General features: G+C 35.4%; 2 protein-coding genes across 5 annotated transcripts; one reads left to right on the top strand and one right to left on the bottom strand.

Annotated features, from left to right (window-relative positions):
* Positions 1 to 646: 646 nt before the first annotated feature.
* Positions 647 to 4,017, bottom strand: LOC120257411 (peptide chain release factor PrfB2, chloroplastic). The gene is given in 8 exon segments (XM_039264884.1): positions 647 to 1,002; positions 1,005 to 1,034; positions 1,111 to 1,264; positions 1,390 to 1,694; positions 2,083 to 2,220; positions 2,670 to 2,771; positions 3,054 to 3,266; positions 3,646 to 4,017. Coding segments are annotated over 8 exon segments (1,392 nt in total). The 5' UTR covers positions 3,991 to 4,017; the 3' UTR covers positions 647 to 897.
* Positions 4,018 to 5,188: 1,171 nt separating this feature from the next.
* Positions 5,189 to 14,578, top strand: LOC120257414 (protein FAM91A1). 4 transcript variants are annotated; one of them, XM_039264887.1, is made up of 12 exons: positions 5,189 to 5,323; positions 5,477 to 5,615; positions 6,557 to 6,674; positions 6,969 to 7,065; positions 7,542 to 7,648; positions 9,211 to 9,333; positions 9,489 to 9,642; positions 10,495 to 10,555; positions 10,702 to 11,066; positions 11,364 to 12,954; positions 13,529 to 13,975; positions 14,231 to 14,578. In XM_039264887.1, exons 2-11 carry the CDS (start codon positions 5,488 to 5,490, stop codon positions 13,782 to 13,784), a joined length of 3,000 nt encoding a protein of 999 aa, XP_039120821.1. In that variant the 5' UTR covers positions 5,189 to 5,323; positions 5,477 to 5,487; the 3' UTR covers positions 13,785 to 13,975; positions 14,231 to 14,578. The 4 variants fall into 4 exon arrangements, with proteins under 4 accessions (XP_039120821.1, XP_039120823.1, XP_039120824.1 ...); XM_039264889.1 differs by having other exon boundaries at positions 5,222 to 5,323; positions 5,457 to 5,615; XM_039264890.1 differs by lacking the exons at positions 5,189 to 5,323; positions 5,477 to 5,615 and having other exon boundaries at positions 6,575 to 6,660.
* Positions 14,579 to 14,717: the final 139 nt, after the last annotated feature.

Genomic DNA, 14,717 nt, shown 5'->3' on the forward strand with positions numbered 1-14,717 from the left:
TCTTTAAATGTATAGACACCCGTTTCCTTCAATAATAAAAGTAGAAAAAAAAAAGTAACAAAGAGATCCAACTCCAACTCCAAGCCCTTTACACTTGGTTTGTCTTTCATTATTTGCCTTTTTTTATATATTTTTTTATAAAAAGTTTGTGTTTGTCAAGATACCAATTTTAATAATTTCTAAGTCTTTCGTTGTTCATTGTTCAACAATGGTAAAAGTTTTATTAATAATAATTACTATGGTTTGGCTGAAGCTGGCATCGATGGTGCTTATTGACATTCCCAGACAAGTTTTGGATTTTCATTTTATTTATGGTCATAAATATTTATATTTTATAACAATGTGACCATAAAAAAAATTTTAAATACAAAAATCACTTAATTTTTCTCCAGTTGCAGCGTGTGACCATAATAACTTGTTTGGTCTTGTTTTAAGACCGTTTCAAAGAGTTTACTAGTGTGGCGCCAAAAACTATTTTAAAACAAGTCATTATTATGATCACACATGCAACCGAAAAAAAATTAAATGATTTTTGTGTAAAAAAAATAATTAATGGCCACAGCGTCATAATACAAATATTTGTGACCATGAGTAAAATAAATCCCAAGTTTAAGAGAACATAAAACACTGAAAATGAAGCTTATCATAGACGATATCAGAAGTTGATATTCTTTATTAAATTAGCAAGAAAAAAAAAATAAAAACAATACATTATCACCAAAGAATTGCAAAAAAAAATTTTTGCAGTAATAATAATAATAATAATAATGGAACTTGGTTTGTAGACCTCTGTGTAGTAAATATTAGAGCAACTACCCAAACAGAGTTGCCTCTCTGACAGGCAACACAAAAACTCTGGGTTAATTCCTTCAATTGTCTACCTTAACATTAATGGCTTCATAAACTGTCATCATCTTTATCCAGTGATGAAGATAGGAAATTTAAAATGAAGCCATCAAGCTCACCCTCCAGCACAGAATCCGGGCTCTGAGACTTCATAGTTTCGTCCGAAGATCTTTAACCATTCGGTAAGGCTGAAAAGCGAAAATACGAAAGGCATCACACAAGAAACAAAGACGAGAAAAGTAAGATGAAAGATATAATACTAACATGGAGTACGTAGCTCCGTATGTGGTTGCCCCAACTGATTTCGGTGAGGGACTGTGTGTGCTCTGCATTCAGCTGAGCTTGCCTTGCCATCTCAAGCTGGTCCAACCTCGACTGAAGTACAGACATAGCTGATGCTTTGTTTGAATGTTGTGATCTGTGTTTATTATTAACTCAAGACCATCAGTTCTATCTCTGAGGTGATATAAACTTAAATGGGAAGATTTCATCAGGCATTTGAGAAACTGAGTTCAGAAATAATATATTGAAAGAAATCATTACCTTTCATTTTGACAAGTTGCAGAAATTCCGGTCGGTATGTGGGTGATTCTGACTGCACTCTCCGTTGTGTTTACATGCTGGCCGCCAGCACCCCCAGCACGAAAACGTTCAATACGAAGGTCCGATTCTTTAATCTGATATCGAGTAGAGACATCACCCAGGATCGGTATTACCGCTACGGCTGCAAAAGATGTATGCCGCTTCTTTGCACTATCAAATGGGGAAATTCGAACCAATCTGTGCACCCCAACCTCTGCTTTGGCATATCCAAATGAATACTCTCCATCTACTTTGATTGTAGCACGCTGCAAAGGAGATTTCTATATGAATAAACTGTAGGTATACAACATAGATCTTCCCTTTCATTAGTTCCCATAATTCAACTTGGAAGCAAATATAATTTGACAAGCATTACCTACTGTCTTTCCCATAAAAACATAAGTTACTCCCCCAATGGAAGATAAATTGCTAATTTCAAGTACTCCAAAACAAACATCACCAAAAATTAATTAGTTTTGCAATTATTGGATCATTTTGGAATCAAACCATCAATTCAAATCAAGTGAAATTTTTTTGGCATACTCAGAGAAAAGTTTAAGTTATGCAATAAATAAAGAGATCGTTCACTTCCACGTGGCGTAAAAAGCATTCAGGTGCTATAAAAAGCATACATTAAAAAGTTAGAAAATGAACCTTTATTCCCGCAACCTCACCAGGCATTTCATCCACAATTGTGACCCCGTAACCATGGCGTTGAGCCCACATTGTGTACATGTTCACAAGCATTGCAGCCCAGTCCATGCTCTCAGTTCCTCCAGCTCCTGCTTGAACCTATATCATGATAATCTAAATCCTAAGATCCCACCCAACACCAGAAACGTGAAGACATAGAAGCATATTAACATGCTTGGAAAAATATATTGGTTCACTCAACCTGCTCTTATGTGTAAACTCTTTTTAGCTTAGCTACGAAATGTACCTGTCCTTTTCATCAATATCAAGCTTACTCAAGAAACTGGAACCAGGTCACAAAGTTTATACAAAAACTGAACATTTGCGAGGTGGCTTTACAAGTTCAAGAAAAATACTAAAGCAGAAAACATAGAGTGCAACTATCAGTGAGATAATTGCATGATAAGCTAAAAAAAAGCACCTAAGTTATTCATCGCATGATGCTGTAAGAAAAAACTAACAAATGAACTCTTGGGGTTACAATCTTATTTTTCAAATACATTAGGTAGATAGCATAAGAGACAAAATATATATATATATATATATACCTCTATAAAACAAGAGCAGGAATCATTTTCACCAGCCAACAGTGCTTCAAGCTCTTTCTCTTTAGCTGTTCTCCTCATATTAATTAATGCTTGCATAGATTCCTGGTTAAGTGACAGCAAAGAGATTAAATTGCAGTTATCATACATAACAAATCCCTTGAATGAATCATAAACACAACAATGACATGCTATGTAGCATTTTGTTAACTAGGAAGTATGGGGATAAGAAACCAATTTAATGAATTAATTAAGTATATGATCTAAATATACAAACTTTCAACAGAAACACATGAATACCAAATAATCAGTATTCTTCTTTGTAACTAAATAATATCACAAGAATGTGAAGAATTAGAAAATACATGCCTAAAATAGGAAGCCCACCAATTCCAAATGTTGATCGTTCTCTTCTCGAGCAAGCTTCAGCATATCAATGTGCTCAAGCAAGTCTTGTTCAAAACCCTTTACCTCTTTCATCTTGCTCATTAATCCTCCATGCTCACGACTAACCCTCCCCGCATAAACTGGATCATCCCAAAGGTCTGCCTTGTTAATTGTTGCAGATAACTGCTCCAGCCTCACAACCATCTTTATCCACTGTCATAATATACTCCTTTTACTTTATAAACAAACCAAGTTCACAAGATAACCTTTTCAAACATCTAGAAGTTCTCATCATCAGATAATCAATTCTCCAAAATCCATAATACAGTGTCAATATAAGCACGAATTCAATACTAATACAAGTTTTCAACTTTAATGCAGCACGAAAACAGAGAAAAATAGGAAGTAAACCAGAGAAATTATTTTCCACTTCCAGAATATAATCTTGCTATTTTAGAAAAATCCCAAGCTCACAAGATTAAAAAAAATCCAACCTTTTCAATTGTCAAAACTCCACAATTCACCATGTAAGCACAAAATCAAAGCCAATCTGATATTTGAGAAATCTAAAAGAGGTTAGCTAGCAAAGCACCTGCAATCGCTTCTTGATGAGCTGGATAGACTGAGCAATGGCGGCGGCGTGGCTCTTCCAATCCCCATCATCCTCGTCAAGTATCGTCCATCCCTTAGCCACAATTCCATCCACCGTTAGCCCATCAGACGTCGCCGCTACTGAAGAAGAAAACCATCTGAACCTTCTCGGAAAACAAGAAAAATCCAACCTTTCCGAGCTCCCAACAAATCCAATACTCCCATTAAGACACCTAATCCGAGGCCTTGCTGAGTGGAAAGGTGATTGAAGAACGGAGAAGAAGATGGAGATCCTGGGATTAGGGCTTCTAGTGAGAGATCGCTTGAGAATGGAGAAGAAGAGCATGGTTTTGGTGCTCTAATGGCGCGCTAGGGTTTCTCGAGGGTTTTGGAAACGAAGGGCTTCGTTGGAACGCACTCATGAGAGTCTCACGTTCTTCGCACGTGACTCGCTGGCGCGAACCATCATAGTGTGCCACGTGAGTCTGGCTCATTGGGAGTATTTGCACATTGCTCCCTGGCATGTTCTTTAATAACATTTTGACCCTCCATTCTAGTGATAATTCTGAAAAATATTATTTTAAATGAGTTTTTACAAAAATAAATAAATAAATAAATTCCTGAAATATTTTTATATTTTAAACTCAAATTATATATTAACGCTTTATGTTAAAAAAAAAATTGTTGTGTTTTATGATCTCTTAAGTTTTTATGTGTTCATGAATTATTTTGATTTAATTATTTTTTGTGTTTGAGGAGCTATTCCATTGATTTTGTGTTTTTTTTTCGATACAAATACAATTAAGTCACAGGCCAGTGTTAGACGCATAGGAGAAGTTGAGCTATATAACACTTGTACCCTTCATCTGTTCGAGTTAGAATTTGAGCCTATTTCATCATCATGACGACAAACATCATATGTAGACAGGCCAATGCTAATAAGACCAAATGATATCTGTGCATTGGTTTTATTTTTAACAATTATACTTGAAAAACAAATGTTGCATGTACTAATATAGAGTTAATATCTCAACACACATGTGACTGCACCATACATGAGTGAGGTTAAACCCGTCTCCTCCACAAGAATACGAAGACCCTATACAAGAGATCCAGTGTCAATATATATATATATATATTTAATACTAGACGATAAACACCACCATTTAAGGTTTATAGTCACGGAACGTGCACCGATGTAGAACATATCATCAAGCTTAATAATATTGTGCCCTCATCTTACATAGATTTTGATCTTGGGTTTCTTTAAAATGAGAACCTTACACAAAAAAACACAGTCTTAATAGATCAAACGCTGTGCTAATAGACCAAGCTGTTGGTTCAATAAATCAAAACATCATTAGCCACCCTTGAAATTTGATATTTTTCAAAATATACTTATCATGTAAGAAAATTTAAAAAAGAATCCAAGGTTTATAAGCGAAAAAGAAATGGCATGTGCATTTTAGTCATGGTCGTTGTTGTGGTAGGAATGATCACAGTGCCACGTCAGCAGTGTCTTTTTCGGGTTTATAATCTCGGATCCAAGGGCGTAGCAATCCGACCCGTTAAGGAATAGTCCAAAGACTCCTCCGCTCCGGCCATCGTCCCCTTCTCTCGCCTTCTCCACCACCGCCTCTCCTCTCCAAGCCTCGATCCAAGAATCCCAAAGATCTCTGGTATTTTGAATCCATGCAGATCTAGATCTTTTGTTTTTCGATGTTTTCTCGTTGTTTGATCTGTTGTTTGATCGTTTCTTGATCTGAAATTTGATGAATTTTGATGTAGATCTCGAGTCTGATGATGATTCAGTTGTTGTTGATGTTTTGTAGTTGTGGAGAGGATGCATCGCGTTCCGGCGACGATTGAGGAGCAGCTGATCTTGAAGGCGATAAGGGAGGAATGCCCTTGGGAGAACCTCCCCAAGCGTCTGCAGTCCACTCTTGCATCCAAGGAAGAGTGGCACCGGAGGTTTGGTTTCTTTTTCCATTGTGTTCTTGTTTCTTTTCTATGTTTCTCGATGTCATTGTCTTTATATCCAATGGATTCTTTGAATTATCAAGTGTTTAGGTAGTAGAGAAAGTTACGACATTATGATGCATGAGGTTGGCTTGTGCAAGCTTGGGATTTGCTCGATCTAGATGTGATGTTTGTGCTGGAATGGTTAAAGTAATTTTTGTTGTGACATGGATAATGATGAGAACTTACTGGATGGGCAGTGCTCAATTATGTACTGTGAAATATCTTGTATAATTCTAACTATTAAGTATATTAGAATGTCTGCCATGAGACAGTTCCATTGTAATATTGTGCTATTGGATTTTCTGTATCTAGTGTAGCACTAATTTTAACCGGATTAATAAATGTAAGAGTTTTCTTAATTGATTATATTATGTTTTAACTCTTGTCTAGGTAACAAGTCTTGTAATCTTTATGCTCAAATTTTGGTCATGGGAGATATCTGTAACTTGCTAGTTTTCAGCTTTCAGCATGCCAAAATAAATAATCCAAGAGTATGCATTTCTTTTTTGTTAAGATGAAATCTTTAGATTTTTTGTAGTATCTTGTGTCTTACACTAAGGTGCACAGATTTGTAGGGTTACTGTATCAACATGATGGCTCAAATATGTTAGTCTTTTGGCTGGCTGGCTGCCTGCCTGCATTCAAACATATTCCTTCAAAGTTGCATGTTTTTTATATAACTAATGTTGTTTTCACTCTTGATACTGTTTAATTTGTCACCCCTTTATATCAGATAAATAGCCTTTAGAGTTTCTTATTATTAGTATTTTTTTAAATCCCCTGAAGTAGATGTTCCTGCCATGTATGCATTTGTGGAATTTTTGTGTAATCAAATTCAAGGTCTGTGAGATTGAAAATAAAATTTCTGGTTTACTCCTCCATGAGTGCAGGATAATAGACTATTGCATTAAAAAACGATTGCAGTGGAATACTTGTTTTGCACGTAAAGTGTGCAAAGAAGGAGAATACTATGAGGAGATGATGCGTTATTTGCGTAAGAACCTTGCAGTATGTATCGAACCTTCTTTTTGTCTACTTGATCACATATTATTTTTTTTTTAGCAGTGTCTTGTGATTCCCATATTTGTTTCTCTCATTTGGAAAATGGATAACTTTCATATGCTTCTATTTTTTTATTGACTTTTTCTTTTTGTTCACTTACTGAAATTGAAGCCGCCTTTAAACACAAATTTTTCATGCATTTGTCAAGCAGTGGTAATAGTTATATTTTTACCTTCTTGCATGACTATTTTTTCTTTCTGTAAGTTTCATTTTAACATTTTCAATTTAATTTGTTGGCAGCTATTTCCTTATCATCTGGCAGAATATGTTTGCCGAGTTATGAGGGTTTCACCATTCAAGTATTACTGCGATATGATCTTTGAAGTTATGAAAAGTGGTAATTCCTATGCTTAGATGTACATAATCATTTACTGATCACTGGTGACGAGCTGCTTGCATCATATGGCGAACACGTTTGAACTTCTTTAAAAACTACATTTTGACATATTGAGGATATAAATATTGAAGTTTGGTTGTTAGAATCTCATTTGTCATTTTCATGACTGGGTTGAGAACTAAATCTCTCATGTCAAACTTATCAAAGAACTATAATTGTTGAGCCAAATTTAGAGTTGTATAACTCATTTTTGTTAGTGTTTTGCATCTTAATGACCAATTTAAAATGTAAATAAAAAAAACAGCATAAATTCTTATTTTCTGCTTTTTCAATTTGTGACTACAATGTAATCATTGTTTCAATATGATCAAGTTGATAAAATAGTATTTGCAGCACATTACTCACTTTTATGTGATAATTAAATTTAGCAGAACCTTGCATCAAATTGTGCCATGACTTTGCTGCCTCTCTTGCAGAACAACCATATGACAGCATCCCTAATTTCAGTGCTGCTGATTCATTACGACTTACAGGAATAGGAAGAAATGAGTTTATTGACATAATGAATAAGTGCAGATCGAAGGTATTGGTTTGTGCGTTCTTTTTAGCCTACATAAACTTGCTTATATCAAAGTTGCAGGCTATTTCCTTATAGTTTTCAGCACTAATGTTGTCAGTACCTTTCAAATATCTATCTTGATGCACATTACCCTCATCTTTGTCCTTGTTAGTGCAGCATAATGTGCTCAATTGGTTTTAAGAAGTCAATAAATTTTCCTGTTTTAATAGGTTTTGTGCAGCGCGCATGGCCTATCTGTCATGTAGAATTAACTTGCAACTGCTTATTTTATAGTTTATGTATGTAGTTTACTTTCAGCTATCACGTATGCAGTGGTTCCGCCATCTTAAGGCTACCATTTCTTTCTGCAACCTTCACTACACTTCTGCATCAGTTTCAGTTGTCATGTCACATCCATGTTGATTTCATGCGATCTTATGTTTTGCTTACTACTTAATTCTTAAGTTAGTTACCTGCAGGTGCCCATTTATAAATAATATTAATTATTTTGGAGTATTAGCATATATTTATGTAAATATTTCTATTTTTTTAATAAAATTTTGAAAGATAAGTTGGTGAGATAACTCCTAGCCCCAAGTCGTGTGATTGGTTGAAGGATTGGGTGATAAAATGAGATAAAATAGTTTACCACCCTAGATGTATTACCAGGAGCGCCCAATGTTTTCATACTAGGCTATGTATATTTTCTATAGATAGAGTATGATAAGTTGAAATCATTGGTTCACCTGTTTGCACATGATCTTATTTTAATTTATTTATTTGAAAATTAAAGTTTTGAATTATCTTATTTTTTATCTTTTTAAAATGAATGGTTTTTATATTTTTCCTATCTTTATAATTTGATTATTATCTTTTAAGTCTTTTAATAATGACTTGTCGTGATTTTAAAATTCCTATTTATTGTAATTTAGATTTTGGTATGATTTAAATTTAAATTCTTTGTTTTAAACTCTATTTTTCGTAATGAAAACGTGTGTTATTACAATGGTCTCTACCTTTCTAAAAATAATAGAATTCAAAGTGCTTATATGTATGAATATACCTAAAAAAACGCTTGTCTTACGAAAAATGTTCACCATCCTTCTAAATATCAATATGATTCACATGTCTACATTTTTACACATACACACATGTGCATATATAAATATATATATAGTCATATATATTAACTGCCATGTGTATGTTTCCAGTTTTCATTGAATTCAAGTGTCATATACTCTCTAATACTTGGATACTTGACATGTGTACTTGTGTCCAGTAACACTGAATGGCACCTAACTTATTGATGTATAGTTCAGATAGATGGGGAACCCTTGATGCGCTGAATTTTCGGAATAATCTAAAGTTTTCAATGATGCACAAATATATTTATATAATGTATGTTACTCATGAAGTGTTCTATGATTCATTATATTCCCTTGTATTAAATATTTTATGCAGGAAGGCAAAGTACCATGGAAAATTCTTGAAGTTCGTTGCATGCAATTTTTTTAAAATATTTTGAGCTCTTTCTAGGTAGAGTTTTTATTGCATTGACTCCTGCTTTTGGTTTTGGAGATTTCCAGAAAATTATGTGGAAACTGAATAAGTCAATTGCAAAAGAGTTGCTGCCCACACAGCCCGTGGACTTTTCAATCGAACCATGGTGGGGTGTTTGCCTGGTTAACTTTACTTTGGAGGAGTTTAAGGTAAACTTCTCATTGGTTATCAAATGGCATCTGCTTGTTTGTAGAAATGAATGCTTGATCAGTGATTGCATTTGAGATGGCATCCCATATAAAGATGTGCAATCTTAGAAATCATTCTTGATGTAATGAACTAGAAAGAAAGTAATGCCATGCAGAAACTCACTGAAGAAGAAATGGCAACAATTGACAAAGTTTGCAAGGAAGAAGCAAACTCATTTGTTCTCTTCGATCCTAATATTATACAAGGGCTCTTCCGGAGAGGACTGATCTACTTTGATGTACCTGTATTTCCTGATGATCGTTTTAAAGGTAGGTTGCAGATCTGCAGTCTTTTTTAATAATATTTTTCTATGCAATTTGTAAATGTAGTCTCTATGTTATAAAGTTTTGTTATTATTGAGAATAACTTTTTCTTCATGTTTTTGTATAACTCCAGCTGTTGAACGTAGTAATTATTAGGTCCATATATCTCAAAGTTGTTGAATCCATAAGTATATTTTAGGAGCATCTCGGTTTCTCTTGAGAATGCATGCAAGTTTTGCTGTATACGGGAACAACAGTCACAATGTTGTCTAATTTATTAATTTGTGGTTTAGAAGTCATTTTGTTTACCCATATATTTCTTGAAATTACAGCCTAGGGACAATGAGCGAAGCCACTAATTTTAAAAAAATATGAGCTATTCCTGTCAGTAAAAATTAGTTTATTCTGTGTTTTATCTGATGCTTAAAAAGTTGCCTAGGCTTTAGAGTTTGATCTTTTTGTCCTTGAGCTTAAGATTCATGCCCCAATGATCTGTTTAGGTAAAGGCTTTCTTAAAAAAATAAAATTTAAAATAATTAGCATCACCGATCACCTAGACACTTTCCTAATCTAATTTATAGTTGTCCACTGAAAGTGTATCAGGCTTAGATTTTCAATTATTCTATTTGTGGATTTCTGTTGGTGTTCTTTAAATATCATCTTGTGGTTGTTTATTCATTTCATATGAGAAAGCTATGTATTGATTCCTTTTCCCATCTATAATAAGATCAACAGTTTTTAATGAAGACTATTGATTTGACAGCATAGAGATAGATATGAAATTCTCTTTTCCTGCATTTGATGCTTTTCAATTTTGTTACCTTTCATTGTGTGTATTGAATGATTACACTGATTCAGTTTCCAGGCTGGAAGGTTTCGTATCTAACAGGGAACAGTCTTATGAAGATCCCATCGAGGAGTAAGTTCCCTGGATTCTAAAGACTACCTTTGGAATGTACGCTCTAACAATTGTTTCTGTTCCTGACTTGAATAAATTGTATATGCTTAGATCATGTTTAGATTTTGCATATTAGTAATGTCTTATATGACATAACTATGATCCAGGCTACTCTATGCTGTTTTTGTGGTATCAAGTGAGAATGCAACTGTTGCTGAATTGGCTGCAACATTGCAAGCTGACCTCTTCCAGCTACAGGCTGCTGCATCTTTTGCCTGCCGCTTGGGTTGGGCCATAAAGCTTATAGATCCAGAATCTGTACTTCAGGAATTGAATATACCAGGCTCTCCCAGTAGTTTACTCAGTGATGATGAGGATGGTTCGAATGTAAGCTTGAACTCAGAGAGTGTTGGTCAACAAGGTCGTGGTCCTTTGGCGGAACGGCGCAGACCAGTTTCTGGAACCGCCCATGCTGCATTTGTTGTGGATGCTAACATAACATCGTATCTGATGATGGGTTCTCTTTCTCCAGGTTCAGTCTTTTCTTTTCATACTGAAGATTTTACATACTAGTTTCTTGCCCACACTAATACGTGGTCTAAATTGGCCACTTAAACCCTCAGACACATTAACTCTCCAACTACACATTTTGACACTACAATGTATCAAATCTTGTTGGCATCCCCCATCTTTATTGCCTGATGTTTCACAAGACAAAATGTAAGAAACAAGATCTTGCAAACTTTTAGTTTAATGTCCAATAAGGCACATATAGGCGTTTGTTAAGATGCTGCTCATCTGTCTCTCTAATTTTTCTTTTCTATTGCAGGATTAAAATCTCATGCTGTTACATTATATGAAGCTGGAAAGTTGGGTGATTCTAGTATTGCAGAACTTTGCAAAGATCTTACCACTTTGGAAGGAAAAAGATTTGAGGGTGAATTGCAGGAATTTGCAAACCATGCATTTAGTCTTAGGTGTGTTCTAGAGTGTCTTCAAAGTGGAGGATTGGCCACAAATGAAGTAGGTGATATAATTGGTAATCAAATTGATAAGCAGCTGCCAGTGGCTGATGAGGCAAGTTCCCTTATATCTGATATCAAAATAGTTCCGGAATCTTACGATTCTGGAGCAAATGAAACAGGCTCTGATGCTCCACAGCCATTTCTTGATTCTTTTGGAACAACAGGCTCTGATGCTGTTAGCATCGATGATGGTTCATCTATAAGTTTTTCTTCTAAAGATGGTAGCAGTGGACCAATTAATGATTTTCTGGTAAAGGATCAAGATAATGTTATACTGTCAGAAGCTCCAAATAATGATAAAGGCCCATTGAAGAAGAAAAGGAAATACGGGGTTGATGTTCTCAGGTGTGAAAGTCTGGCTGCTTTAGCACCAGCAACATTAGAACGACTATTTCTCAGGGATTATGACATTATTGTTTCTATGGTCCCACTTCCTTCTTCATCAGTGTTACCTGGTCCTTCAGGTCCCGTCCATTTTGGTCCACCTTCTTATTCTTCGATGACACCTTGGATGAAGCTAGTTTTATATACAACCATGGAGAGTGGACCATTGTCAGTTGTTTTGATGAAAGGCCAGTGTTTGCGAATGCTCCCTATACCATTAGCTGGTTGTGAGAAGGCCCTAATTTGGTCTTGGGATGGATCTACCATTGGCGGACTAGGAGGCAAGTTTGAAGGAAATTTGGTTGATGGTAATGTCTTATTACATTGTTTAAATTCCATGCTCAAATACTCGGCTGTGTTAGTACAGCCTCTGAGCAAATGTGATCTTGATGGGTCTGAAAAGATTGTTACAGCAGATATTGCACTACCTATTCAGAACTTTGGCAGTTCTATAGCTCAAAGTGGAATAGAGATGGGACAGTACCCTGAAGAAAATGCATCTTTCAGTTCATTGTTGAGTGCTTTCTCCAGCAAATTTGAACTGTTAACGGTGGGTTATATACGCCTATTAAGACTTGGAAAGGAAAGAGAATCTGACATGTTTCTTCCTGATGATAAAAAATATGAATGGGTTCCTTTAAGCTTGGAATTTGGAATCCCTTTATTCAATCCAAATCTGTGTCGGAGGATTTGTGAAAGGGTGGTTTCATCGCATTTGCTTCAAACAGACTTGTTTGCCAAGCACCATGATTCCATGCAGAGTTTGAGGAAGATGTTGCGAGAAATTTGTTCAGAGTATCAAGCAACAGGCCCTAGTGCAAAGCATTTTTACCACAGAGAACCTATAAAGGAACCATCTCGTCAATTGATGAATTATGCCAGTGGAAGGTGGAGTCCACGTGATCCTTCTACGCCGATATCTGAAGCCTCTAGTGAACACCAGAGACTCAAACTTGCTAACCGACAGCGTCCCAGGACTGAAGTTCTAAGTTTTGATGGAAGTATTCTAAGGTATGCTTTTAGCCTTTTACCAAAATTGTAGCATTTTTGTGTTTTGTGTGTTTAGGTGTAGATGTACACATGAAATTGGAGATGCTGCAAAAGAACTCAACTAAAGAGACTAACAAATACTTTTTCCCCCTTTCAGCTAGTTACATGAATCTTTTTGAATAAGGAAACTATCCTGCATCCTGTAATATTCTCATCTATACGGGCTTCATTTGGTTTGATAGTTAAAGTTAAGTGGGTTGATTATATAGTTGTTCGACTTACTGCAGGATAAGGGTATGATGAAGGGTGGATGTAGTGGAAAAGAATAGCAACCTACTGTTGTATATATCCAGCCATGTTCAGTTAAATCTGAAATAAAAGTGAATATTCCATAAAAAAATTTCCAAATAAATGTAGATGTCTTGTATGTTGCCACTTATGTCAGGCCATAAAATTATGAATATGATATTCTGAGTGTTTCCCTTTCTCAGCCACAAAAGCACACAAAAAAAGCACACAACTTTCTATCCATTCAGTGATGCTACCAGTTTTGCACTTGCTATGCTGTTGAATGACTAAAAATGTTTGCTTGCAGATCATATGCACTTGCTCCAGTATATGAGGCTGCAACGAGGCCTATTGAAGAATCTTCTTCTGCAAATGCATCAAAACCTGAATCAGATGATACAGAAACTAAAGAAGTTGTGCTCCCGGGCGTTAATCTGTTGTTTGACGGCTCTCAATTGCATCCATTTGATATAGCTGCTTGTTTGCAAGCCCGTCAACCTATCGCTTTGATAGCAGAAGCTTCTGAAGCTTCTGCCTATGTGCAGACAAACAGGGCATTGTGATTACACTGTTCTTTCAAATGATAATATAAAGCCGGCAGATGAACCAGCATTCACCACCCTGATAATATCTTTACCTCCTGGTTATTGTTCACTGGTCTGGATCTCTTTATCATCAAGGATTGGTGGTACATGTTTTTGAGTGTGTTGCAGCTGAGGCATGACAAAACTCTTACTTATTCAGGTTACTCCAGGTATTTACTTTATGTGAAGGTTTCTAGCTTATAATTTGAGAGTTTACACACTCAAATATATGTGCCAAATATTTAGGTTTTGAGAACTCAGGCTTGAGTTAGGCAGTAAAAGCTTAAGAGTTAGCTCGAAATTTCCAACTTTTACTGAGCCAAGCTTGAGTCTTAACACGAATAGCTTGATCAATTGACAACTTTTAATCATGACCAAATTAGAGATGAAATTAACTTTTTTTTATTTGGTTATATTTGTTGCAGGACCTCTAACTATGAATATGCTATTTTCCTGCAACGATTTGGCCATAACTGAATGCAGAAAACAACAGTTCATCATAGCCAGCTCTCTGTTGTGAGTTTTGAATTGCAAGTATATACTATATAATATATAAAGTTATTACCATGTGTGGTCTAATATATATCTTGCAGTGGATGAACAATTCTCTGTTGATCTCCAATCCCCACAATGATGTGTTTTGCTTCTTCTTTTTTTCTTTTTTCTTTTTTTTTTGTACTTTCATCATGGTATTGTTTTTTGTTTTTTTCAATTAATTTACACTTTTGTTTGTTATCTGCAAATTCTTAATCGATCTTATTTTGCCGAGTCAACAGACAGCTTGTTTCTATTCATCGAATGTTTGAATCGGTATTGTTCTACTGCAGCTGTATACTTGTTTTACACCGCACGAGCAATTGCATATTGTTTTTTCCATTTCAGATAATATATTTGGCTTAATATCCACATTCA

The sequence above is a fragment of the Dioscorea cayenensis genome, unplaced genomic scaffold (assembly GCF_009730915.1).
Source record: "Dioscorea cayenensis subsp. rotundata cultivar TDr96_F1 unplaced genomic scaffold, TDr96_F1_v2_PseudoChromosome.rev07_lg8_w22 25.fasta BLBR01002087.1, whole genome shotgun sequence".
In the NCBI taxonomy this organism is placed as follows: Eukaryota; Viridiplantae; Streptophyta; class Magnoliopsida; order Dioscoreales; family Dioscoreaceae; genus Dioscorea; species Dioscorea cayenensis.